This window comes from Hemicordylus capensis, chromosome 6 (assembly GCF_027244095.1).
Source record: "Hemicordylus capensis ecotype Gifberg chromosome 6, rHemCap1.1.pri, whole genome shotgun sequence".
NCBI lineage: Eukaryota > Metazoa > Chordata > Lepidosauria > Squamata > Cordylidae > Hemicordylus > Hemicordylus capensis.
The window spans coordinates 4,913,130-4,937,459 of NC_069662.1; the positions used below are offsets into that span (position 1 = coordinate 4,913,130).

The 24,330-nt window shown below is 48.9% G+C and overlaps 1 protein-coding gene across 4 annotated transcripts; it reads left to right on the forward strand.

The window, feature by feature from the left end:
• The first annotated feature begins 28 nt into the window (after nt 1-28).
• On the forward strand, nt 29-24,262 carry AP1G2 (adaptor related protein complex 1 subunit gamma 2). 4 transcript variants are annotated; one of them, XM_053263644.1, is made up of 24 exons: nt 29-1,379; nt 3,217-3,271; nt 3,944-4,148; nt 4,718-4,842; nt 5,535-5,676; nt 6,185-6,281; nt 8,747-8,823; nt 9,302-9,397; nt 10,301-10,381; nt 11,279-11,353; nt 13,299-13,397; nt 13,764-13,819; nt 14,424-14,537; nt 14,630-14,770; nt 15,083-15,137; nt 15,633-15,755; nt 17,652-17,741; nt 17,866-17,996; nt 18,645-18,749; nt 19,179-19,329; nt 19,999-20,116; nt 21,556-21,725; nt 21,889-21,987; nt 23,062-24,262. In XM_053263644.1, exons 3-24 carry the CDS (start codon nt 3,945-3,947, stop codon nt 23,164-23,166), a joined length of 2,454 nt encoding a protein of 817 aa, XP_053119619.1. In that variant the 5' UTR covers nt 29-1,379; nt 3,217-3,271; nt 3,944; the 3' UTR covers nt 23,167-24,262. The 4 variants fall into 4 exon arrangements, with proteins under 4 accessions (XP_053119619.1, XP_053119621.1, XP_053119620.1 ...); XM_053263646.1 differs by lacking the exon at nt 11,279-11,353; XM_053263645.1 differs by lacking the exon at nt 3,217-3,271.
• Nucleotides 24,263-24,330: the final 68 nt, after the last annotated feature.

Below are 24,330 nucleotides of genomic sequence, written 5' to 3' on the forward strand. Positions count from 1 at the left end.
TAGCCGCCTCTTTCGGGCTCACGTGGCTCCAGCGCTTCCTGTACTCTTCGCATCTTTGGGTCCTTCTGGTTTCTCTCTCTATGGGCCACCGTGGAGGATAGAACTCAGCACAGACAACAGTCGGGGGTCCTTCTCAGCTTTAACCAGCTGTGCTTTCCTTAAGCGGGTGCAAAAAAGGAACTCAGGAGTCCTGAGTCGCAGCTCCTCTAAGTGCATGGAACATCCTTCCCAGAGTCATAGAATAGAGAGAGGGTTGCCAACAGTTCATTGCCAGAATGAGGGACACGAGTTTGCGGGGGCTGGCCGGCCGGGGGTGGGGCAGGAGGTGTATGCAGCGGTAATCAAGGGCCTGAGTATCCTTTACATCTATGGAATCGAATCATGTGCTATTGAGGGACAAATGCTGTCCCTCTAGGGACCAACATTTCATCCCTGGAATGAGGGACATCCTGCGTAATGAGAGACAGTTGGCAACCCTAAATAGAGACCACAGTCCAGTTGGCAGTTAGTCGTGTGCTTTCCCTGCAGGAGAAATCGCCACCCATTCTCCCCCACCCTGGAGGAGGCATGTGTGCTCTTGTAACAGCTGCTCGAGAAGCAGAAATTAATCAGGTGCAGCTTCACTGCACGGAGATGCCCAGTAGCTTCTCCCCTAGGCACACAGGGTGAGGTCTTATTCCTGTTCCAGCATAGGGTCAGCAACCCTACAAGCAGGCTTCCCTTCATCTGGCAGGTTGCTTCCTTTTGCAAACATTTTGGAGAATGGTAGTTAGTGGTTAGAGAATGCCACAGGTCTCTGTCTAGCACACTTGTTGTGGTTTATTTCTGACTCTGCACAAACCTAGCTACTTGGTTGCCCCACAGAGACATCAAGTATCTATGTGCACACACATGCATTCAGACTAAAATGCAGACATGCATACATAGTAAAATAAAATGCAGAGTTGCCTGTGCACCTGAATTGCTTTTTAACACAGACACTGCTAAGCTTTTATTTATTTAGACAATTTATAATTTGCTGACCCATTACGATTCTCAAAGCAGAGTGCAATATTTAAAAATGCATTACGAAATCATAACAAGCAACAGAACAGAGGAACAGCTGAAATGCCATAGGAGCGAACTAATATAAAACAGGCAATAACTCAGCATGAAACGCTTGCCCAGGAAGAACCGTCCTAAATGCCTGCCTAAAGGGGTGTGTCATACTCTAGTCGGGGGCTGGTTCTCGAGCTGAGGGCCCACAACCAACCGAGTCCTTTTAGCAGGGGGGCCAGCAAAAGCTTCTCTCATCAGCACGTCTTAAAGAGGACCAAAGGAAATACAGAAGAAGGTGCTTCCTCAAGTATCCTGGGACCAGATTATAAAGGATTTGAAAGGTAAAAACCAGGACCTAATTTGATCCAGAAACAAACTGGCAACTACTAGAGTTCATATAAAAGAGGTGTGATATGCTGTCCGCAGCTTACACTGGAAATTAATCTGGCTTTGGTTGCACTTTTTGAAAAGCCTTTAAGGGCAGGTCCATGTCGAGTGTATCCCAGTATTTACCATCCAAATCAAAAGAATTGCCTGCTAACTTGGAAGGTGCAAGAGTGTTATGTACAGGAAGTTTAGAAGCAGCAGCACGGTTTGTGTTTGCCAGAATCCAGCATAAAGAACCACAACAAAGAAGTGCCAATTTACACTTCAAAGAGTCACACCATTTTCCTAGCAAGACTCTTGTGGCCTTTAACTGCATGACAGGCAGAAGTTCAACAGGAGGAAATATCTCCTTGATACAGCAGTGGGGAGAGCTGAGCTACCTGTATTTCTGCCGACTGAGTAGCTAAAGGGACAGTGCTTCTTCTAGGAAAATGGGGGCAGCAGATCAGAAATAGGCTGAGCTTTCAGACTTGAACCTTCAAGCCCTTTGGGGGAAAATGTAAAGATGGCCTTGCTAGATCAGAACAAATGTCCATTCATTTTCTCACACTGCAAGCCACATGCCTCTGTAAAACCCACAGACAGGGCATAAAAGTAATGGTTGCCTCCCTTAGTACCCCACCACCATCCCCAGCATCCAATATTCGGAGGTATACTGTCTTTGGACAAGGAAGTTCTATTTAGTTATGCCTAAAAGCTGAGAATCGCTATAGCTGCATTTATTAAAAGAGCTGATACATTTCCCAAGGGCTCTGTTACAAGTAGTTCCCAAACAGGTTTGTCCCCTCCTGATCAGCTCATGCAGCTTTACCGGACAAATTAACCCTTTCCACTCCAGTATGCTCCAAAATTGTGCCTAATGATGGATCTGTTGCTCTGTCTGTCTGTCTATGCATGATAAACTGGCAATGCATCATATTATCTAATATATTTGTACCTGCTTAATTGTATGTAACATAAAGAAAATAATATCCAGCCATTTGTCAAGCAGATCCTTTCCCTCCCTCAGTCGCTTTGAGTTCCAAAGGGAAAGTGATGCTCCCACAGCAGAACTAACCTAGCTATAATAACCCCCAGTTGCCCCCACCTTTCCTTTGATTACTCCTCCTTCAAAAGAAAAATATCCCTTTCCCAGATCTGGCCAGCAGAGGGCCTCCCTGGGTCAAGCTACCTGCCGAAGCTCAGGTGAGCTTACCTGGCCGGTAGACCGACTGTTGTCCGGAAGCACATAAAGTTAACCAAGCAGAAGGGGAGGGCAGAGAAGAGGTGCCAGTTGCCCCCCGCCCCCGCCTTGTGCCCCAGAAACTGATCTTGCTTGTGAGAGAGTGAAAACTGGACCTCTGAACAGGTGAAGAGAAGGAGGAGGAGTGGGGGTGGGGCAGAGGAGATTGAAGGGAGAATGAATTGAGTGTTGCTGAGAGTTAAGACGAGAGGGCAGTAAGCCCAAAAGAAGGGGTGCTTGCATGGGAAAGGAGATTAGGAACATGTGTACAGTGGTGGTGGTAGGAGAACCACCACTCTCGCTCCCTCTCTCCCTCCCTCTCTTATTTGCTTATGCTGATTCATTCAAAACATGCACAGTAAACTGTAGTTTACTTTCGGATTCAGATCCTTGTGTCACCAAGTGGCTCTGTTTGCTGTAACCGTCAAGAAGGTTTTTAATTTTATAGAGGTAAATTATAGTAAATACTCAATGTATTTAAGTTTCATTCTGGATTGTGGCAGGTTTTTCATTTTGGAATTTACTTATTTTTATTTACTAAATTTTTCGTAAATGGTTACTTGCAACAGAGAGAGAAAGAGAGAGAGCTGTCCATCAAGTTGGAACAAACAAACAGAAAAACAGGTGGGTGGCAGAAAAAAACCTGGTCAGTTTGACTCAGAAGCCCAAATGGCTTCTCAGTTTCAGGTCAGCAGTTTGAAGACCTGGCTTTAAGGGAATGTTTGAATGGGGAGGGGAGGGAAGAATTGGGAAGGAAGTATGTGAAGGCGTTAGATCAGAGGTTCTCAACCTTGGGTCCCCAGAGGACTACAAGCCCCATCATCCCCAGCCATTGAGGTTGATGGAAGCTGTCATCCAACGTCATTTGGAGATCCAAGGCTGCATTCTGGAATTTGCGCCTTAACTAGAGACAGGCTGGGGTCCAACCCTAACTGGAGGCGCCACACCACGCACCCTGGCAAGGCAACCGTGAACCCTGATTCCAGATGTATGCGGATGGGGAGACAACAGGCACTCTGCACCTGCCCAGAAGCCAGTCTATATAGACATCACTGAGCTAAATGGGCCAATGGTCCGACTCGGTATAAGGCAGTGCCCTACGTTCCTATGTGAGCAGCCTTCTAGTCTTTTCTGGGTTCTATGCTTGATCCCTGGGTTTGGGAGCTGACCGCCTGTGACTTCAGATTCAAATCAGACCCTCTTCCCAAAACGCGCAGATTAGGGTTTGGGGTCTGTCTCCACGGGTGCTCTTTGCAAAATTTTCCTCCACTGCTTCGTCCTACTTTCCCTCTCTAGGATGCCAGAAGCACCGCTCACGTTACCGACCCTCATCCGGTCTATACGGAGTGCGCGGACCCAGGCTGAGGAGCGCGAGCTGGTCCAGCGAGAGAGCGCCAAGATCCGGGGGGCCTTCCGGGATGATGAACCGGACACTCGGGCCTCCAATTTTGCCAAGCTGCTCTACATCCACATGCTGGGATATCCTGCCCACTTTGGACAGGTACACAGCTGAATTAGTCCCTCTAATTGGAGCTGAGTCACAGACACAGATGTTTCTGCTGATACTGAGTCTCCCGGATTGAGGACCAGTGTTCCCTCTAACAGGGATTCCCAGACATTGCTGACTACAACTCCCAGAATCCCCAGCTGCAATGGCTTTTGTTTGGGCATTATGGGAGTTGTAGTCGACAACATCTGGGAATCCCTGTTAGAGGGAACACTGCTTGGGACCTCAAATGTTGTTGGACTACGTCCCATAGCCCCCAGACACTATGGCATGTGGCCATTGGGGCTGGGAATGATGGGACTTGTAGTCCAACAACGTCTGGGGATCCAGGTTTAGGGACCTCTGAGCTAATACCCCCAAATGCAAGACCCTACAAAATGCAAGTATGAGAGGAGGCCAATTCAATCCTGTGGACCTTTTGGCCTCCTCTCATACTCACTCGCCTCTCCCACTTTTGTGGGTTGGAGCCTACTTATGGGGTGGGGACGGAGTGTTATGTTTTCATAGAATTCATGTTGTATTGGAGTTTCCCCATTTTGTTCTGCCTTCCTGCCCCAATCCAGATGGAGTGCCTGAAGTTAATCGCTTCCCACCAATTCCATGAAAAACGGATTGGCTACCTTGGCGCTGCCCTCCTATTGGATGAGAAGCAGGACACCCACCTTCTGCTGACCAATAGCATCAAGAAGTAAGGGAGGAGCATTCAAAGGGGCTGGCGGGGGCGGGGTGGGGGAGAGGCCACACCCCCAAGAGGGCAAGTCCAGGTCTAGGAAACAGAATCTTTCCCTTTGGGTGGTGGTTGGCTGCAAGAAATGTAGATAAACTTTGGAAGGGAGGACCGAGGAGTACTTCCAGAGAGGATGCTGGGAGATCTGAGGATTCTAAAGGGAGGGGTGCTGTGATGTGGGCTGGAGGCTGGAATTTAAAGTCACGTGAGTCAGGTTGTAGCGGGTGGGACTTGGGGATACAGTTGGCCAAAGTTTTCAAATTTCAGCTAGCAATTCCCTAGAACAGGGCTGGGGTCCTCAACCTTGGCAGGGGTCCTCAACCTTGGGTCCCTTGATGTTGTTGGACTACAACCCCCAGTGGACCATGGCCATTTGTTGCAGGGGATGATGGGAGTCATAATCCAGCAACATCTGGGGACCCAAGGTTGGGAATCTGTCTTAATGCCTTTCAGCTCTCGGGCAGTGGGAAAGTTCCAACCTTCAGTGTGGATAAAGATGGCGGCCTTTTGTGACATTCTAGGTGGTGGCATCCAGATGGCCTGGGGGTTGAGGGCAGAGGAATACAGAGTGAGGCAGCCCTTCTGGGAGGGAGTGGGGAGGGGGAGGGTCTCTTCCTCCATTCTCACGGCCTTCCCTCTCTCTCTCTCGCCAGCGACCTCCTCCACCCCAGTGCCTGGGTGCAAGGCCTGGCCCTGAGCACCTTGGGCTCTCTGGGATCAGCGGCCATGTTGCGGGACTTGGCCAGGGAGGTGGAGAAGCTGGGCAGGGCAGGGCAGCCCTCGGTGCGGAGGAAGGTGAGACGCTACAAGAGCGCCCTGAAATCCTCAAAGCACCCCCTCTTGCTTTGGAGTCCTCTTGTAAAGTCCCCACTTTGAATACTACAATTCTCCACTGCTTCTGTGAAGCCCTCAGTCCTGTTCTGTTGGCACCAATGGAAGCTTTTTGCCCCAACGTGCATTATTTTACATTTATTTACATGCTCAGAAGCACTCATTACGTCACATATTGGAAGGCTGGCTACAAATTTAGCCTCAGGCTTTGGCCTGTCCAGAAGCTATACCCTCTGGCCTGGAAACTTTCTCTGTTCATTCCAGAGGGGTGTAGAACTATGTGGAGTCATTCGGCAACGGAGAGCCCTCTGCTCATGTTCAGAAACACTAATATGCTTCATCCAAAGCTGAGATGCTAAAGATCCCACCAAATTCCATGTGTGCTGGCAACCTCAGAAAAATGCAAAATACACACAGCCCTGTCCTGTAACCTTCTCCTCTTTACACACTTGCTCTCTAACAATCATTGTAGGCTGTGGTCTGTGCGGTACACATTATCCGGAAGGTGCCGGATCTCACAGATGCATTCACTCCACTTGGTGAGCACCTGTTGACCGAACGAAGTCACAGTAAGTACCTTCTGCGTATCCAAAAGCCATCAGTAATGGGGGCTGGTCAATCCATGCATGTATATCACTTGATCACCCAGACTCTTGACTCACAACTCAGTGTGTGAACTGATTCCACTGAAAGGCAGGTTTGAGAATTATAGGAAACCCTCTGTAGCCCTTTCACATTCTAGGTTACAATTATCTAGTAGCGAATGCGCATGTGTGAACACCAGAGAACTCCTTAACACTTGCAATCTGTGGTATTGTGATGATGTGTACATCCCATCCTTTCTCTAAGGAGCTCAGGGCTGCACATAGAGTTTTTCTCCTATTTTATCTTAACAACATCCCTATAAGGTAGTGCAGCACGAGGGGCATTGACTGGCCAAGGTTGCCTCGTGAACTTCAGGGTCGAGGGGGGATTTGAACTGGTGTTTTCACAGCCTAAGCCAGCCAATCAATCAATCAATCAATCAATCCTTCATTTCAGTCACAGACTAGTACAGTTTACAAACAGAAGCCCAACAAAATAAACCGACAAGGTTATGATTCGACTAGATATGATTCTTAATGAGCACCTGGTGAATTTTACTGGCCATTAAACAAGATTTAGCCACATTAAAGATTTCGAATCATTGTTTGTTTGTTTGTTTGTTTGTTAGTTAGATTTATATACCACCCTTCCAAAATGGCTCAGGGTGGTTTACAGCATGATAAAAACAATTAAAACAAGTTAACAGTTAAAACCAAACTATACAAACAGAATAAAACCGATTAAACCATTCAAACAGCTAAAAAAAACACCCTGGAAATCAGGGCAGCAATTTAAAACAATTTAAAACAGTTTGTCAGTCATTTAAAAACCCTGGAAGGCCAGGCCATTCTGGTCAGTTAAAAGATAATCAAGATAAAAAGAATCTGTACAACCTGGATGACAGCTAATAAAAGGAGTTATATATTTATGCCGTATATCTTGGTAAAATTGGCAGTAAAAAAGCACGTGTGCCATTGTTTCAATCTCTCGAGTTGCAGGGACAAGTACGTTCTTTGTAGGGGATTTTTTGGTATCTCCCTTCCAAGATTACTGTTTGCAAGGCATTGCATCGTGCCGGTGTCAATGCTATGAGATATTTTGGTAGTTATCAAGTTTTGATACCTAGCAGGGTTAAAGCTCAGAGCCTGGTTGCCCAAATGGACACCAACAGGAACAGAGCCCTGCTCAATTTGATGCTCCAGATCCTCCATCCTTTGCCTGAGGTTGGCCCTGGCATTTTCCTACCCCAGAGTTATCAGTGCCGAAGGGGAGAAACATGCAGCCTTTCCTCCATCTCTCTTTCCCACCTGGAGTGGCAGGTATCCAGTAGGACAAGTGGCTGGCAGCCTACGTCAGACATTGCCCGCACTGGCTCAGAGGAGCCGGACCAGCAAAGGTGTCACAGGTGGGGGTTGGTGAATGAGAAATGCGGAGGGGGGGCAGATTAGGGGAAAGTCAGGGAGCCACAGAGGTGGTAAGGAGTCATCCCGGATCGGCTCTGCTAAGAAGTGGAGACTCAAGGAGAGCCTCCAGAGAGGATCTGAACCCTCCGTCTCCCGACATGTCGAGGTGTGTAGTGATGGGAAGGCTTTGAGGGAGGATCAGGCCTACAGAAGGACCAATCCAGAGGGCTGGGTGGGAACTAGACACACAGCCACCTACCGGAGGGGAAGATGCTTTTGTTCTGTAGTCAGTCTGTCCCCGGAGGGCCCTGAGGAAGCAGCAGGCTGAGCTCCTGGCGGTTGGGAAGGCTGCCTCCTGTGAGTAGTAAGGACCAGTATTGCTAGGTGCGTTAGGAGAGTAAGAGTTATTTTTCTCTTCTGTATTACTTGGGATCTGTGTTGCCTCAGTTAATAAAAACTCTCTATTATTATTATTATTATTATTATTACATTTATATCCCGCTCTTCCTCCAAGGAGCCCAGAGCGGTGTACTACATACTTGAGTTTCTCTTTCACAACAACCCTGTGAAGTAGGTTAGGCGGAGAGAGAAGTGACCAGCCCAGAGTCACCCAACAAGTCTCATGGCTGAATAGGGATTTGAACTCGGGTCTCCCCGGTCCCAGTCCAGCATTCTAACCACGACACCACGCTAGCTCTCTCTCTTATGCAGTAATTGCTCACATGGCATACCTTTTCTTTAAATCTTATTTTTTTAAAAAAACCTTGTTGTTTAAGTGTGCTGTTTTTCATTTGAGTCTGCCTTAGTCACACACCTCTGAAGGCCTAGGACTGCTCAGCCCCTTTGGGGAGGGATTTACCACTCCCCTCCCCCTTATATGGAGTGGGTTTCCCCACATCAAAATAAAGTGGATGGCGGCAGCCTACTTTGAACCCCTTAAGCCAAGGATTCCGTGAACTGCCCCCACCCGCTCCTCTGGCTCGGGTAGGAATCGTGTCAAGGTGGCCCAGGGAAACGGGGACCGACACCTGTCCATCTCTCACCAGGCATCCTGCACGGTGCTGTCATGCTGACTGCAGAGATGTGCGAACGGAACCCCTTGTCCCTGGTCCACTTCCGCAAGGTGGGGAGCTGCGACTCGGACCTCTGCTGTCAAACCCCCCCCCCCGGGGAAGTGGCGTGGCGTGGGGCCTCCGTGCGCCGCCCGTCTCTGTTCCCCGCCCCCTGCTTTTTCAAAAGGCAGGGAATGGGATAAGCGGAAAGGGGAGATGGAGTTGACTGGCGCACTCTGTGCGCCGTGGGGCCGGTGGCTTGCCACACCGCCTTGGGCGCCAGGGGGGCTGAGGCAGGCCTGCGGGCATCCCGGTCTCCATCCCTCTTTGCCTCCCTCTCCAGCGCAGAAAAAGCTCTCTTGATCAAAGCAGTAAGTACATAACTCGGAAATCTGGAGGCCAAGGAGTTGCCCTGAGGTTTGTGCGGAGGGAATTGTGGGTAACTGAAGGGGAGACAAACCCATGGCAGGAGGCCTAGCTTTGTGGGTGGCTCCTGGGGGTTCTTCTGCTCTAATGACCAGCTATTTTTCTCTTTCTCTTTCCTCCCAGTGTGTTCCACAGTTAGCCGGGCTGCTGCGTAACCTGGTGGTGGCTGGGTACTCTCCAGATAACAGTATTTCGGGAATCAGTGACCCTTTTCTGCAGGTAGCGGATCGTCTTCCCTGGTCGCCCCTATTCTCACTTCGGTCTTCTCTCTCCTGCCACACTTTGAAGCAAGAGAACGTTGGTCCCCTATCCCCAAGGCAGAAGTTCCTCTTTCTTCCTGAAGCAGACATGAGCACATGAAGAACCCCAAGGAACCATAGTGGGAGGGATGTGTTCCACTAGTTCAATCCTCACTTCAAAAGACCTCCTGTATCATGACTGGAGAAGGCCTCTAGCTTGGAGAGATGCTGCCAGTCAGAGTTCTAAGAGCTTGGAGGCACACTGCCAGTCAGAGACCTGTGCTAGATGATGGAGAAACAGCCTGGCTCTATATAAGGCTGTATATGACAGTGGCCAGGTCAGGATTAGGATACAGGCAGCTACTGTAAGCACATGTCATCGTCCCTGGGACAGAATCTAGGGGTAAGGTGGCCCACTCCACAGCTGAGCTGAGCAACAGTCACTTGATTTTTTCCTCTCGTCACCTCTTCAAGTCATGTCCTCCTTTCCTCCTCCTCTCTCCTGACCTAATCTTATTTATTTATTATTTATTTAACATATTTCTATACTGCCCAAACTCACGTCTCTGGGCAGTTTACAACATTAATTAAAAGAGAATAAATGACTGAAAAGTTAAAATATGAATTAAAACAAAATAAGTGATAGCAGAAAAGATTGACACATTATTTTAAAACAATGTTAAAACTATTAAAACGCTATTTAATTAAAAGCCTGGGTGAAGAGATGTGTCTTAAAAGACTTTTTAGAGGTTGTCAGAGATGGGGAGGCTCTTATTTCAGCAGGGAGTGCATTCCAAAGCTTCGGGGCAGCAGCGGAGAAGGCCGCTGTCACCTTGCCCCTGTAAGCCAACCCCACCGCCTTCCCTTGCCGCCCCCCTCACAGGTGCAGATCCTACGGCTCCTGAGGATTCTGGGACAAGACGATGAGGAGACCAGTGATGCCATGAATGACACATTGGCCCAGGTGAAAGCCAGAGGGGGCAGGGACAGGGTATTCCTGGCATGGGGTGGCTGGGGGTGGGGAGAGAGCACTTTTCGACTTGGGTGGCTTCCACTCGAGCCCTTCCATCTGCATTTGTCATTCTTCCTTGACATCCGAAACTGATGTGGCCAGGAAATTTAGGACCATTAACTGAAAAGGGAAATAAGGAGAGTCACTTCACTCCAGAATCCATGGAGTGTATTTAAAACCACAATACTAGAAGCCTAGTTAGAATGCATACCAAAAAGGAGGAAAGTGTAAAGTGTGCCGTCGAGTCGGTATCGACTCCTGGTGCCCACAGAGCCCTGTGGTTTTTCTTTAGTAGAATACAGGAGGGGTTTACCATTGCCTCCTCCCGTGCAGTATGAGATGATGCCTTTCAGCATCTTCCTATATCGCTGCTGCCCAATATATAGTAGGTGTTTCCCATAGTCTGGGAGACATACCACTGGGGATTCAAACTGGCAACTTCCGACTTGTAATCAAGTCATTTCCCTGCTGCGCCATTAGGGAGGAAAGGTACCACCAAATCCAGGAGGATGCCAGTATGGCTAACAAGTAACGTCAAGGAAGTTGTAAAGGGGAAGAAGACTTCTTTCAGAAATTGGAAGGCCTGCTCAAATGAAGAGAACAGAAAGGAATACAAACTCTGAGAGGAGAAATGTAAGGTGACAATAAGGGAGGCAAAAAAGAGAGTTTGAGGAACATTTAGCTAAAATCATCAAGGGGAATAACAAAAAGTTCTTTAAATACATCAGAAGCAGGAAACTTGACAGGGAAGCGGTTGGTCTGTTAGATGATGAGGGAGTGAAGGGGTTATTAAGCGGGATATGGAGATTGCAGAGAAGCTAAATAAGTTCTTTGCATCTGTCTTCACAGCAGAGGATACAGCACATATACCTGTGCCAGAATCGAGCTTCTCGGGGACAGGCTAAAGAACTGAGTCAGATAGAGGTGACGAGAGAGGATGCTCTAAACTGTCTGGAAAAATTAAAAATTAGCATCTCGCCAGGACCAAATGGCATCCGTCCAAGAGTCCTTAAAGAACTTAAACGTGAAATTGCCAACCTCCTTGCAAAAAATATGTAACTTATCCCTACAATCAGGCTCTGTACCAGCGGACTGGAAAATAGCCAGTGTAACTCCGATTTCCAGAAAGGGATCTAGGGAGGATCCAAGAAATTGCAGACCGGTTAGCTGAATGTCTGTTCTAGGCAAATTGATGGAAAGCATTCTCAAGGATAAAATTGTTAAGCATGTATAATAGAACAGGCCCTGCTGAAGGAGAACCAGCATGGCTTCTGCAAAGGTCAATCTTGCCTCACTAACCTTTTGGATTCTTTGAGCGTGCCAACAGCCGTGTGCACAAGCGTGGTCCTGTCAACATAGTATACATGGACTTTCAAAAAGCCTTTGACAAAGTTCCTCATCAAAGACTCTTGAGAAAAATTAGTAGTCATGGGATAAGGGGACAGATTTTCTTGTGGATTTGTAACTGGTTGAAGGACAGGAAACAGGGTGGGAATAAATGGACAGTTTTCATAATGGAGGGAAGTAAGAAGTGGGGTCCCCCAAGGATCTGAATTGGGTCCAATGTAAGCAGTGAGGTGGCCCGATTTGCAGACCGATTTGCAGACCATTTACTCCTACCCTCTGTTTAGGGTAGTGAGACAAAATGGAAAATGCAGTTCAGTGTTAGCAAGTTTAGTGATGCATATTGGAGCAAAAAAACCCAACTTCACATCTATGCTGACGGAGTCTGAGCTGTCTGTGACTGTCCAGGAGAGAGATCTTGGGGTTGTGGTGGTAGACATGCAGCAGCTATGAAAAAGGCCAATTCCATGCTGGGAATAATTAGGAAGAGGATTGAAAATAAAACTGCTAATATTATAATGCCCTTATAGAAATTTGTGCTGTGGCCACATTTGGAGTACTGTGTACAGTTCTGGTCAGCATATCTCAAAAAGGACATTATAGAACTGGAGAAAGTGCAGAAGAGGACAACCAAGATGATCAGGGGCCTACAGCACCTTTCTTACGAGGCAAGGCTACAACACTTGAGGCTTTTTAGTTTAGAAAAAAGACGACTGTGGGCTGACATGATAGAGGTCTATAAAATCATGCATGGTGTGGAGAAAGTGGATAGAGAGAAATTCTTCTCCTTCTCACAACACTAGAACCAGGGGTCATCCCATGAAATTGATAGCCAGGAGGTCTAGGACCAACAAATGGAAGTACTTTTTCACACAACGCATAATCAACTTGTGGAATTCTCTGCCACAAGGTGTGGTGACAGCCAACAACCTGGATGGCTTCAAGAGGGGTTTGGATGACTTCATGGAGGAGAGCTCTATCAGTGACTACTAGTCGGAAGGCTACAGGCCACCTCCTGTAGGCAGGATGCCTCTGAGTACCAGTTGCAGAGGAGTCACAGCAGGAGAGACGACATGCCCTCAGCTCCTGCCTGTGGGCTTCCCAGCGGCATCTGGTGGGCCAGTGTGTGAAACAGGCTGCTGGACTAGATGGGCTTCCTTGGGCCTGATCCAGCAGGGCTGTTCTTATGTAACTATGGAATTCTGTGCTACAAGTTGTGGTTCCTGGATGGCTTTAAGAAGGGCTTAGATAAATTCGTGGAGGACAAGTCTGTGAATGGATACTGGTCTGAGGGCTAAAGGCCACCTCCAACCTCATAGGCAGGATGGCTCTAAATAGCAGAAGAGAGGGCATTCCCTCACCTCTTGCCTGTGGGCTTCCCAGAGGCATCTGGTGGGCCACTGTGTGAAACAAGATGCGGGATTGGATGGGCCTCCTTGGGCCTGATCCAGCAGGGCTGTTCTGAGGTTCTTACATCTCCTACAGCCTTGGCAGTGACACCTGCTGTTTCGTTGCTTCTTCCCAGGTGGCCACCAACACAGAGACAACCCGGAACGTGGGCAATGCCATCTTGTACGAGACGGTTCTGACCATCATGGGAGTGCACTCGGCTAGCGGGCTCCGGGTAGGGCGACATTTCACATCACAAACAGAGCTGTGTTTGTCTGGGATAATCCAGCGCCTAACTTGACTCTGCTGCTCCTAGCACTGTTTGGGGACAACTCGTTCCTGTAGGTGTAAGGCAATGCTTTTGGCTTTTGCTTGGTGTAATTGACAGATGGACCTCCAAATTCCACCTGCTGTCAGAGACTTTTTCAGTTACTCATACACCATTATGTCAATCTGGAATCAATCTGGAAACTACTTGAGTAGTTCCACCAACTAATGCCATTGGTAGTCTGCATCCATTTGTTCTTTCTCCATTCATCCTTTGGTCCCTGTTTTTGCATGTGGTACATTTTGAGAAGTAAAAACTGTTTTCTGTGCACAGGTTCTTGCTATAAATATCCTCGGGCGATTTCTTCTTAACAAGGATCGGAATATCAGGTAAAGAAAAGGATGGCCCTCCTAGGCTTGGAGGAGGTGGTCTGGCCACTGATCACTTGAAATTTGCTTGTGGATCCTGGGAATTTTGAATTCAATTTTTGAGCCTTGAGGACTAGTTTCTTAAAATGTTGGACTTAGTTTCTGCTGTTGTCTGGCTCAGATTTACGTCTTACTAGTGAGCTGTCCAGCAGGCATGGGAACAAGGTTTCACAAACAGTGGGGCCATGGCTCAGAGGTTGAGCCTCTGCTCTGCATGCAGAGAGTCCTGGGTTCAATCTCTGACAGGTAGTGCTGGGAACGACTTAATCTGAAACCTCATAGAGCCACTGCCAGCCGGTGTACACCAGGGTTTCCCAACCTTGGGTCAACCAGGGTTTCCCAGTTGTTGGGTCAACCAGTTGTTGGACTACAACTCCCATAATCCCCAGCCGCAAGGCCATTGTAGCGTGGGATGATGGGAGTTGTAGTCCAACAACATCTGGGACCCAAGGTTGGGAAACTCTTGTTGAGGGCAGTCTCATTTCCGAGGCCCAGTTCACAACTCTTCGCCCACCAAATATTATATTTGGGGTTTTTTAATCTCCTCTCTCTCTCTTTTTTAAAGGTACGTGGCTCTAATCGCGCTTCAGAAATTGTTGCAAGCAGAGAACAGCGCTGTCCAGAGGCACCGAGCCACCGTTCTGGAGTGCCTGACTGACCCTGACTCAACTGTGAAGAGGTGAGATGGGGAAGGAGGGGAGAGACCCCGGCAAGGAGAAGCGGAGGCAGTTTCTCAGGCGCAAGGATAACCCATCTCTCTCCTCTCCTCAGGCGAGCCTTACAGCTGAGCCTCGCCCTGGTGAACAGCAGCAACATAAGAGCGACCATGAAAGAGCTCCTGAATTTCCTTGAGACCTGTGCCCCGGACCTGAAGTCAGACTGTGCTTCCGGAATATTCCTGGCTGCCGAGAAGTGAGTCGGCTCACTTGATCCTGCTTCCAAGGCAGGATGCCTCTGAGTACCAGTGGCAGGGGAGTCACAGCAGGAGGGAGGGCATGTCCCTTTCAACTCCTGCCTGTAGGCTTCCAGGGGCATCTGGTGGGCCACTGTGCGAAACAGGATGCTGGACGAGATGGGCTTCCATGGGCCTGATCCAGCAGGGCTGTTCTTATGTTTGCCCGCAGGGGTGCATTATGGGTTGCTGGGTGAGAAAGATAAGGAACATGTCCTTGTGAGGGGATAGGTCTGAGACGTTCCTGCCTCTTCTCATTTTCCTCCTCTCAGGTTCGCACCCAGCAAACGTTGGCACATAGACACCATTCTCCAAGTTCTCACCATGGTAAGATGGAGGAGAAGTGGCAAGGGGCTGTGGCAAACCACAAAGAGCTGTGTTGCTCTTGAAAGAATTTTCCTCTTCATGTTTTCTGCTCACCTCACATGTTTTAAAGACATTTCGGCAAGATCTTGTGGACTAGAAACCTTTTAAAAAAAAAATTGAAAGGCAAGATACTGAAAATCCCATTCTAGATGTGTGAAAAAAGTGAGTGTCAAGGCCTGGTTTATTTATTACATTATTCATTTATTTTAAAATATTGATACTCCGCCCCTCCAGTGCAATACTGCTCGGGGCGGCTGAACGGCATCTTTCTTGCAGATCCCCCCAAATAGCAATCCGGTGCCTTGACTGTCCTTAGAATGAAAGAGTTAATTCCTTTTTACTTTGGGAGTGGAGGGGGTGGGGGGAAGAGAAATCTCTTTTAACACTTGCAGGAGAAGGAAGGACCAAGCACAGAAACAGAAATGTCATTTTCTTTGCTCCTTCTCTCCTTTGCAGGCTGGCTCCTACGTCCGTGACGATGCAGTGCCCAACCTCATCCACCTCATTGGAGGTGCAAATGAACTCCACTCTTATGCTGTGCAGCAGCTGTACGATGCACTGGCCCACGATATCTCTCAGGTGCAGCGGCGGGGTGGGGGTGGATCTCTGGCCTCTGGGGGTGCTTATCTGTCACATTCTGGAGAACCAGAAAGCGGAGAGCAGCCCTGTTCACACGTTATGTTCAACACGTGTACAATCTGTGTACAGGACATAGTGGTAGAGCATCTGCTTTGCATGCAGGAGGTCCCAGGTTCATTCCCTGGCAGCATCTCCAGGTAGGGCTGGGAAAGGCTCCTGCCTGAAACTTTGTTTGTTTGTTTGATTCGATTTCTAGACCGCCCTTCCAAAAATGGCTCAGGGCAGTTTACACAGAGAAATAATAAATAAGATGGATCCCTGTCCCCAAAGGGCTCACAATCTAAAAGAAACATAAGACTTTGGCGAAGCCACTGCCAGTCAGTGTAGACAATAGTGAGCTAGATGGACCAAGGGTCTGACTCGGAATAAGGCAGCTTCCTGTGTTCCTGTGTACAGACAGATCTGCAAGCACATGTGATTATTTGCATGTTCTGTTCAATGTATGCACAGCTGTACACTTCCTGTCTGTTCCCTGCATTCAAGGGGACCTATAGCCAGGTTCATTTTTTAAATGATGCACATGTGCATGCGTGGAGACACCATTATGCATGTACAACATAATGTCTGAATAGGGGATGAAGCTTAGGATAATCTGCAGGCAGGGCCTGGACCACCTTGAGGGGTTCTCAGATTTGGGTCCCCAGATGTTGTTGTTGAACTAAAACTCCTATCATCCACGCTCACAGTGCCTTTGGCTGTTCACAGTGGTAATGATGGAAGTTGTAGTCCAGCAATCTAGAGACCCAAGCTTGGGGACCCCTGGGCTAGGCAATCCATAGAGCAGCTTTTCATCAACAAGGGGCTGTTCAAACTGGGAAGCCATGCCGGAGACTGAGCTGTCATAGAACCTGGATTAGTCTTCGCATATCACCTGAGGACTGTGGAATTAGAAGCTGCAGTACTGCCCTGTAGCCAGCTGGTGGTGCTCAAGCACAGCAGAGAGTAGCTCAGCAGCTCCCTCTTCTGGCAAGCTGCCACACTGGCACAGAGAATAAGGTACCTAGGTCATCAAACTTGCCAGAGGCCCCAAGAACTTTCCCGTTGACCTAGAAATCCCCACTAACCTATAAATCTTTAATCCAGCTTCATTGCTAATTCATACTAATCTTAAAAGCACTAACATGGCAATGTTTTGTCTGAATCTCTGTTGTTCAATTCTGCCTGCAAATTCTTATACTTAACTGGGATGCAGCTGACCTCTTGCAAATCCATGCCTTCTTTAGCATGTGTGAACCAATAAGCTAAGGTCTCCACTCAGCCACAAAGCCCTCTAGATGACATCTTGGGCCAGTCACCATCTCTCAACCTAACCTGCTTAACAGGGCTGTTGTGAAGGTCAAATGGTTTATCTCATGTACACCATTAGGGTAAAAATGAAATAAAAAACAAGAATTGCAAAGGATTAGACTTTGGTTAGCAGCTCAGATCCGGCAAAGGCGAAATCAATTCCTTCCCAGTAGAACTTGGACTTGCAAGGTTGCGTGGATCTAGCAAACTAGCTCTTGCAAAGCTCATGTTCTTTTTCAAGGCTGCAGAGAGATGTCTAGAAATTGCTTGCTGTTTGTGAATGCCATGCAATCTGGAAGGTACTATTTGGGGATTTGGGGAAGATAGTCTGAGTAGATTACAGCGATCTTGCGGCAGCAAAGTGGGTAAGAAGGAAAGTACTTCTAATGTACCAAGGGCTTTGGAGTGAAATGTAGGCCTTAATGTGGCCTTAATGTGGCCTTAATGTGGCCTTAATGTAGGCCTTAATGTAGGCCTTAATGTGGCCTTAATGTGGCCTTAATGTAGGCCTTAATCCTGGGGGTTTCCCCTTCCATCTTGCTTTCCCAGCAATCCTTGGTTCAAGTGGCCACTTGGTGTATTGGCGAATACGGCAGCTTCCTGTTGGATGAAAAGTGTGATGAAGTGGTGCCTAAGCAGGTGAGCAGTGGGAGATCTGAGGTGTGCAGACTGCGACAGAGTAGGGGGGATTTGCTCGCCCACTCTAAGAAAGAAAGAAAAAAAAACCCTGCCTAGATCCTTCTTTCCTCCTTGGCCCTTGCAGGTGGACCCGGAGGAGATTCTCTCCCTTCTGGAGAGGGTGCTCCAGTCGCATCTCTCCCTGCCGGCTACCAGGGGCTACGCGCTCACCGCCCTCATGAAGCTCGGGACCCGTCTCCAGGGCAGCCCCATCAAGTGAGCTCATGCGGGCCGCCTCCTCAGAATCGGGGCCGGGTTGATAATGGCAGAGCAAAGAATTACCCCACCCTGGCTATGCACTTCCAAGCGCTACTCACCAGGGTCCAGCTCTGTCATTTAGCCCTACTGAAGCACACATTGAAAAGGCCAGAACATTTAAGGACAACCATTTCCCCTCTGTCTCGGTGGTTCTCAAAGGGCTCCCCGGGGGGCATATAAGATACTTGGAGGAGGAGGAGGTGGTGATGAAGTTTCAGGGAGGGTGGAGACCCCCATTCAGACCGGGAGGCAGTTTCTTCAGGCCTGTCTAGACTACCCATTAAAACCAATTGGAACTATCACAGCTTCCCACTGCAAAGGATCCCGAGAACTTCAGTCTCAAGGGCGCTGGGAATTCTTCCCAGAGACTTCCCAAGCTCTTTTTCATAGTACTGCTGTCCCAGAGGTCCTTGTTTCAGGAGTGATGCCAGTTAAAATGGGTTTGAAATGGGCTTTAAAGTCTTGTGTCAACGCACCCTCCAACGAGACCTCACTCCTTTCACCCTGTAGTTCCTGATTCTTTCCCCACTGCTCTGCTTGAAAATGAGGCACCCACAACCTTTCCCTCTCAACTGTTTTTCTCTCCAACCGCTGCCCCCTGCAAAGCTGGATCCGGAGTTTGGTTTCCATTTATTGTAGCTGCCATGACATCGAACTGCAGCAGCGAGCTGTGGAGTACAATGCCCTCTTCCGGAAATACGACCACCTCAGGTACTCATGCGCTCGGTTACCTGGGTTCCATGGGGGGCAGCGGGTTTGAATTCAGATTGGGGAGAGATGGGAATGCCTTCTTTATTACAGGAGGACCATTGTTGGGCGGGGGGGGTGAGCCACCAGGACTCCTGGGTTCTCTATTCAGGGCTGCATAACATGTTGCATAATTTCCTCACGAAGGTGTTTTAGCCCCCTGATCATTTTTGGTTGCCCATTTCTGCACTTTGTCTCAGAGTTAGTATCTACTCTTTGGGATGGGGAGACCAAAGTTGCACTTAGAATTCTAAACGCAGCCATGCCATCAATTTTGCACCAGGATGTCACATTTTATGTGCTGAATCGGCTTTGGATCTCTCCCTCCTCCATTCTACTCCAAGGAAGCTCCCCCACAAGGCCCACAGCCCTCATTTTATCCTTTTCCTGCAGGGGATCGCTTTTGGAGAAGATGCCCCTACTGGACAAAACTAGTTACGGCGAGGAAGGAAACAGAAAAGAGCAGAATGAAAGAGAGGACCTTACCCCTTGTGTCCTGGAGGTGGCGCTGTCCAGCAATTCCAAAGAACAGGAGTCGAACCAGGTGGGATTGTGTCTCCCAAATGGAGGCACTAGGGCTGGGGATGATGGGAGTTGTAGTCCAACAACATCTGGAAAGCCTCAGATCAGCCACCCCTAAATTAGGAGGTATCAGGGAGTTGAGCCAAATCTGAACCAAAGAAAATTGGAGCCAGACTGATGTGAAACTCTTTGCTGAACTGGAACTGGGAAAGCCGTAATTCAAGTTACCAGTTCCAAATAAGGGCTCAGTTAAAAGCGGAAGGGCCATTGGTCTCAACCTACGTTGCCACTAGATTGCCTGCACCGCCATCGAAACAGCCCAAATACATTAAGAACAACAGCTGAGCTGGTTTTTTGTTTTTAAATCTAGATTAGTAAATTGCCAGCATAGAGAAATTGGTTCAACTGTTTTTGCAAGTCAGTATTATCTTAATGGGTTCTCTTTCCCGACATGCATCAGTCCAGGGAATGTTTAGCTGCTTACTGTACTATAAACACTCTAGAGTACTATAAAGGACTCTAGAACTGGACCAAACGTTGCCAAACCTGGCTTGCCCCAGAATGCCCTCGTCTGCAGGGGGCTGGTGGGGACCTTTTTGTCCTTTGCCACTTGCTATCCCTTTTGTCTCCCTAATTTGGCCTCTCCATACCGGGCGGGTCCCCCTGCTCCATCTCCTCTGCTTCCCTCTAGGTCTCCGATCTCTTGGATCTTCTTGGGGGACCCATAGATTCCTCTCCACCTCAGCCTAGCACAGACACGCCTGTCGCGAGCTCCTTCCTCGATTTGCTTGGGGAGCTAAGTTCTCCAGGTATGTGGATGGAAGAGATGTGGGTGGGGCCGACTGACCAAGAAAAGGCAACTCGCTTCTCTCCACAGCTTCCAAATGTCCCAGCGCCTCCAGGTTCCTCCCAAGGCCCTTTCAAGCCCATGGCAAACGACCCTCCTCTCTTTGCATCCCGTCCTCCTCCAAAAGTCTGTCTCGAGGTCCTGCCCCCATGCATCCTAGCCCTGCCCTCCAGTGAGTCTTGAAGACGCTTTCCCAGCCACAGCAAGGGGGCTCTTTTGACCCTCTAGGGGCATGTCTGGACAACTGTTTCCCAGCTGGATGCAGCAGCACAGATGGCCGTTTCTGCATAACCATGAGGACTAGAAAGCTGTTCTTTAAAAAAAAATTAAGAAAAAGCAAGAGTGGACTTTGCTGACAAAACTACTTCTATGATTAATAATGTTTATGGCATTTTGAAGTTATGCAAAAGTATCCTTTCCTCACCTGCATTAGAGCCTGCATTGGCCCTGTCAGCCCGATGGACCATATAGATCACATAGCCCCCCTGATGTTGGACTACAGCTCCCATCACCCCCACCCACAATGGCCTGTTGGTCACTGATGGGAGTTGTAGTCCATAATCATCTAGGGACCCAAGTTTGGGATGTAAGCTAAAATATCCTGGTGGCCTGCATGCACCGAAGAGATTGGCTGCTCCTAAAAAGGGGAATAGCCCAAGCTCAAATGTTTCCCCAGAAGCCCAACCCTCTGATCTGGAAGGTCTTGGCCCCAGTCCCAGGTATGTGGGGGCTGGCTTTGATTACTCAGTACTGGGCACAAGACCTTCCATAGGCACTCAGATGCACTGTGTTGCTGCTTCTTTCCGGACAGAGCCCGCAACCCTGGGCTGAACTGAAATGACCCCGCCTGGGAGAGACACCCTAGATCAGCAATCGTCCACTATTTTTCAAGTGAGGCCCACTTCGGCAACAAGCCTTCAATGTGAGAGTCACTTCCCACCGCACTGAATTCTGGGCAGTGCTACACTTTCCCCAGCATTGAGGGCCTGGGAGAGCCGGTCAAGTCCCAGCGCCATCTTGGAAGGCGTGTCCGGAGCACTGGAACTGGAGTCCTTCCCAACACTTGCCCCATAGAGATCTGTGAGGAAAGTGCTGGGAAGAACTACATTTCCCAGCACCTGGGGCACACCTTCCAAGATGGCGCTGGGACTTGAAAAGGCTCTGTTTCCTCGAAAGGAGAAACTTGCTGGCACTGGGCAAAGGGCAGCAACGTACAGGGGGAACAGCTGGCTCACTGTGGTGCCAGGAGAGCTGTGCGGAATATTCCGCTCCGGCCGAAGCTTCATGCTCATAAGTGGTTCAGCCACGCTTGGGGTGGATGGGGGTCAGCACTGTCTCCCGGGCCTTGCAATGAACTGGGACTGGATTCAGATGACCACCTTGTCCTTGTCCACCTTCCAGCCACCGCCGCACTTCCCCGCCTGACCATTTATGAGCAAGATGGGCTGCTGGTTGAATTCTCCATGGAGCGGCCCCCGCTGGAACCCACCCTGCTGCTCATCACAGCCACGGTATCCAACACAACCCCTGACGACATCACTGGCTTTTCTCTGCAAGTGGCTGTCCCCAAGGTGAGGCTGGGTCGCGGCTGGTCCTGCCCCGAAGGAGGGTCCTGCAATACACTGCCATTGTATTACCAAGGCTGGGGAAAAGGGGGCCTGTGGTAGAAAAGGAGATGGAGACACACACACGCATCCCTTGTTTGAATGTCCTTGTTTTTTCTCTTTCCAACAGTCCTTCCAGGTGGAGCTTTTGGCCCCCAGTGGTTCTACGGTCTCAGGCCAGGGTGGGTCCCCCATCACCCAACTCATTCGTGTTTTGAACCCAAAGAAGGTAAGAGGGGCGGGAGGGATACAAGGCCAGGAAACTGTATTCGCTCCTGACATCAGTGGAGCCCTGGGCCTTCATTCCAAAGCATGTGACGTTGCTTCCTCAGTACCCCCTCTGGAAAGTGAAGGGAGAAGACTTCCTGTGGGCTACCTTACAGCCGGCATCACAGGGATGGCGCCAAAGGCACCCCTCACTTCAGAAGTCGTACTACACATCACATAGCTAGCATAGGGACATAGGGAGCTGCCTTCTACAGAGTCGGAGCATTGCTCCATCTAGCTCAGTATTGTCTACACAGACAGGCAGCGGCTTCTCTGAGGTTTCAGGCAGGAGTTTCTCTCTGCCCCATCTGGAGATGCTGCCAGGGAAGGAACTTGGAGCCTTCTGCATGCAACCATGCAGGTGCTCTTCCCACAACAGCCCCATCCCTAAGGGGGAATACCTTACAGTGCTCACACATGTAGTCTCCCATCCAACTTCAAACCAGGCTGGACCCTGCTTAGCAAAGGGGACCATTCATGCTTGCTGCCACCAGACCAGCTCTCCTCCAGTGATGACACTTCCCTTTTGGCCCCCCAGGATGACTTCATCCTTCCTGGCAGCATAACCAGCATTAGAGTGATGCTACTTCCCATATCTGCAGTGCTGCAGCTGCCATCCCTAGTTTGTTCGTTTGTTTATATTTTTATACTGCAATTTTTGTCCTAAGACCCTAGGGCAGTTAGCAATGAGATAAACATAAGTTCAAGTCGCTGTTCCTTATTTATCTTTATTTATTTTTCTACTGCTTTGGAAACTCTTTACTGAAAAGCGATATATAAATATTAGTTGCAGTAGTAGTAGTAGCAGCAAAGATCTTGCTACTGGCTGCCCCAATCCATCACCTTTTACTTCCTTGATGACATAAATTAACAAGCTGCCTGCTCCTAGCAACCTTAAGGACTAGGGACTTAGCTCTTCTTACCTGGAATTCTCAGTGGTTAAACTCTGCAAATAAAAGGGGGCAACCCTTCTTTCTTGTCAGTGCAAAGTCTTCTCGGCATTACATGTATTTTACGCCTTCCTTTCTGATCCCAGGTCCCGCTCCGGATGCGGCTACGGCTTGCCTACTCTCTCCCCTCTGGGTCTCTGGTACAACGGATTGAGGAAATCAGCTCCTTCCCAGAGGCTGCCTGGAAGTGAACTGCAAGTTTGCCGCTAAGCACACCTCTGGTCCATTTCCCCTGAAGCATTATATTAAGGAAACCTTTTAAGGAAACTCTTGCAAAAAGGTGCAATTACAGCAGCTAACCACCAGGTGGCACCTTGGTCCCATTTGGAGGTCCCTGATAATCAACACACACAAATTCTGGAAGTCTGGGTGTGTTATTGGAGGGGGCAGGGGTGTCCACTGATCACTGGACAGGAGGCAGTGTGGGGCAGGTAGTGGTGCAAAGAACTTTTTAGGAAAGATCCCAAGAAAAAAGGGCAAGGCAAGAGGGGGGCAGGGAGAGAGGGGGAATCCCCTTTCTCTGCTCACCTGCCCTTGTTCTCACTCCCAGCTGCTGGGAAATCAATTCAATTGATCAGTTAGGCAGGGAAATTCCACAACAACCGAGCGAGCGAGACTAAATGGAAATCAATGGAGATAAAGAGTCAGGGGGAGGAAAGAACCCTCAAATAAAAACAAACAAGGCTGTTTCCCCTTCAGCTGTCCTTCTTCATTGCCTGGTTCAGTTTTTCCTGCCCTGACACGAGGCAGGAGCCAGTGGCTGTGATGCCACCCTTTGCACCCGCCTGGCCTGTCTCAGTGGTCCCCAAGCCTGGGTCCCCAGATGCTGTTGGACTACAATTTCTGTCATCCACTGCCACAATAGAGCCCATTGTGGCAGGGGATGATGGGAGTTGTAATCCAACGGCATCTGGGGACCCAGGACCCAACGAGGGCTACTGAGGAAGGTGAAATCCTAAGTTATGGTAATATCCATCCCCTATGATACGTTCTGGTTGTCAGAGTTCTGTTAGCCACAATAACTGAGGCAGCAATTGAGGCTTATGACCTGCCAACAGATCAGCACTAGCCTCCATGCATTCCTCTAATCCCATGTAAAGGCCATTTGGGTTAACAGCCATTGTTTAAAACATCATGTGGCAATAAGTTCCACAGGTTCACACTGCCTTAGATCAGTAAGTTGCACTTCCTTTGGGTTCCCCCCCCCCAACTCTCTCTTAGATTTGCTCCCTGTCACTTGTCCAATGGCCTTAATTTTGGAATGTGAATTAAATATATCTTCCTGTACGTTTTCCCTACACATTCTTTCCTTTCACTTAAAAGACCAAGAATTGGCTGTTGCCCATCAGTGAGCA

Excerpts from the sequence above, each read along its gene's own strand:
- AP1G2 (XM_053263644.1), top strand. The coding sequence starts at position 3,945 with ATGCCAGAAGCACCGCTCACGTTACCGACCCTCATCCGGTCTATACGG. Across the intron at positions 14,771-15,082 it reads ATATTCCTGGCTGCCGAGAA|GTTCGCACCCAGCAAACGTT; the intron begins GTGAGTCGGCTC and ends TCCTCCTCTCAG. Across the intron at positions 21,988-23,061 it reads GTGTTTTGAACCCAAAGAAG|GTCCCGCTCCGGATGCGGCT; the intron begins GTAAGAGGGGCG and ends TTCTGATCCCAG.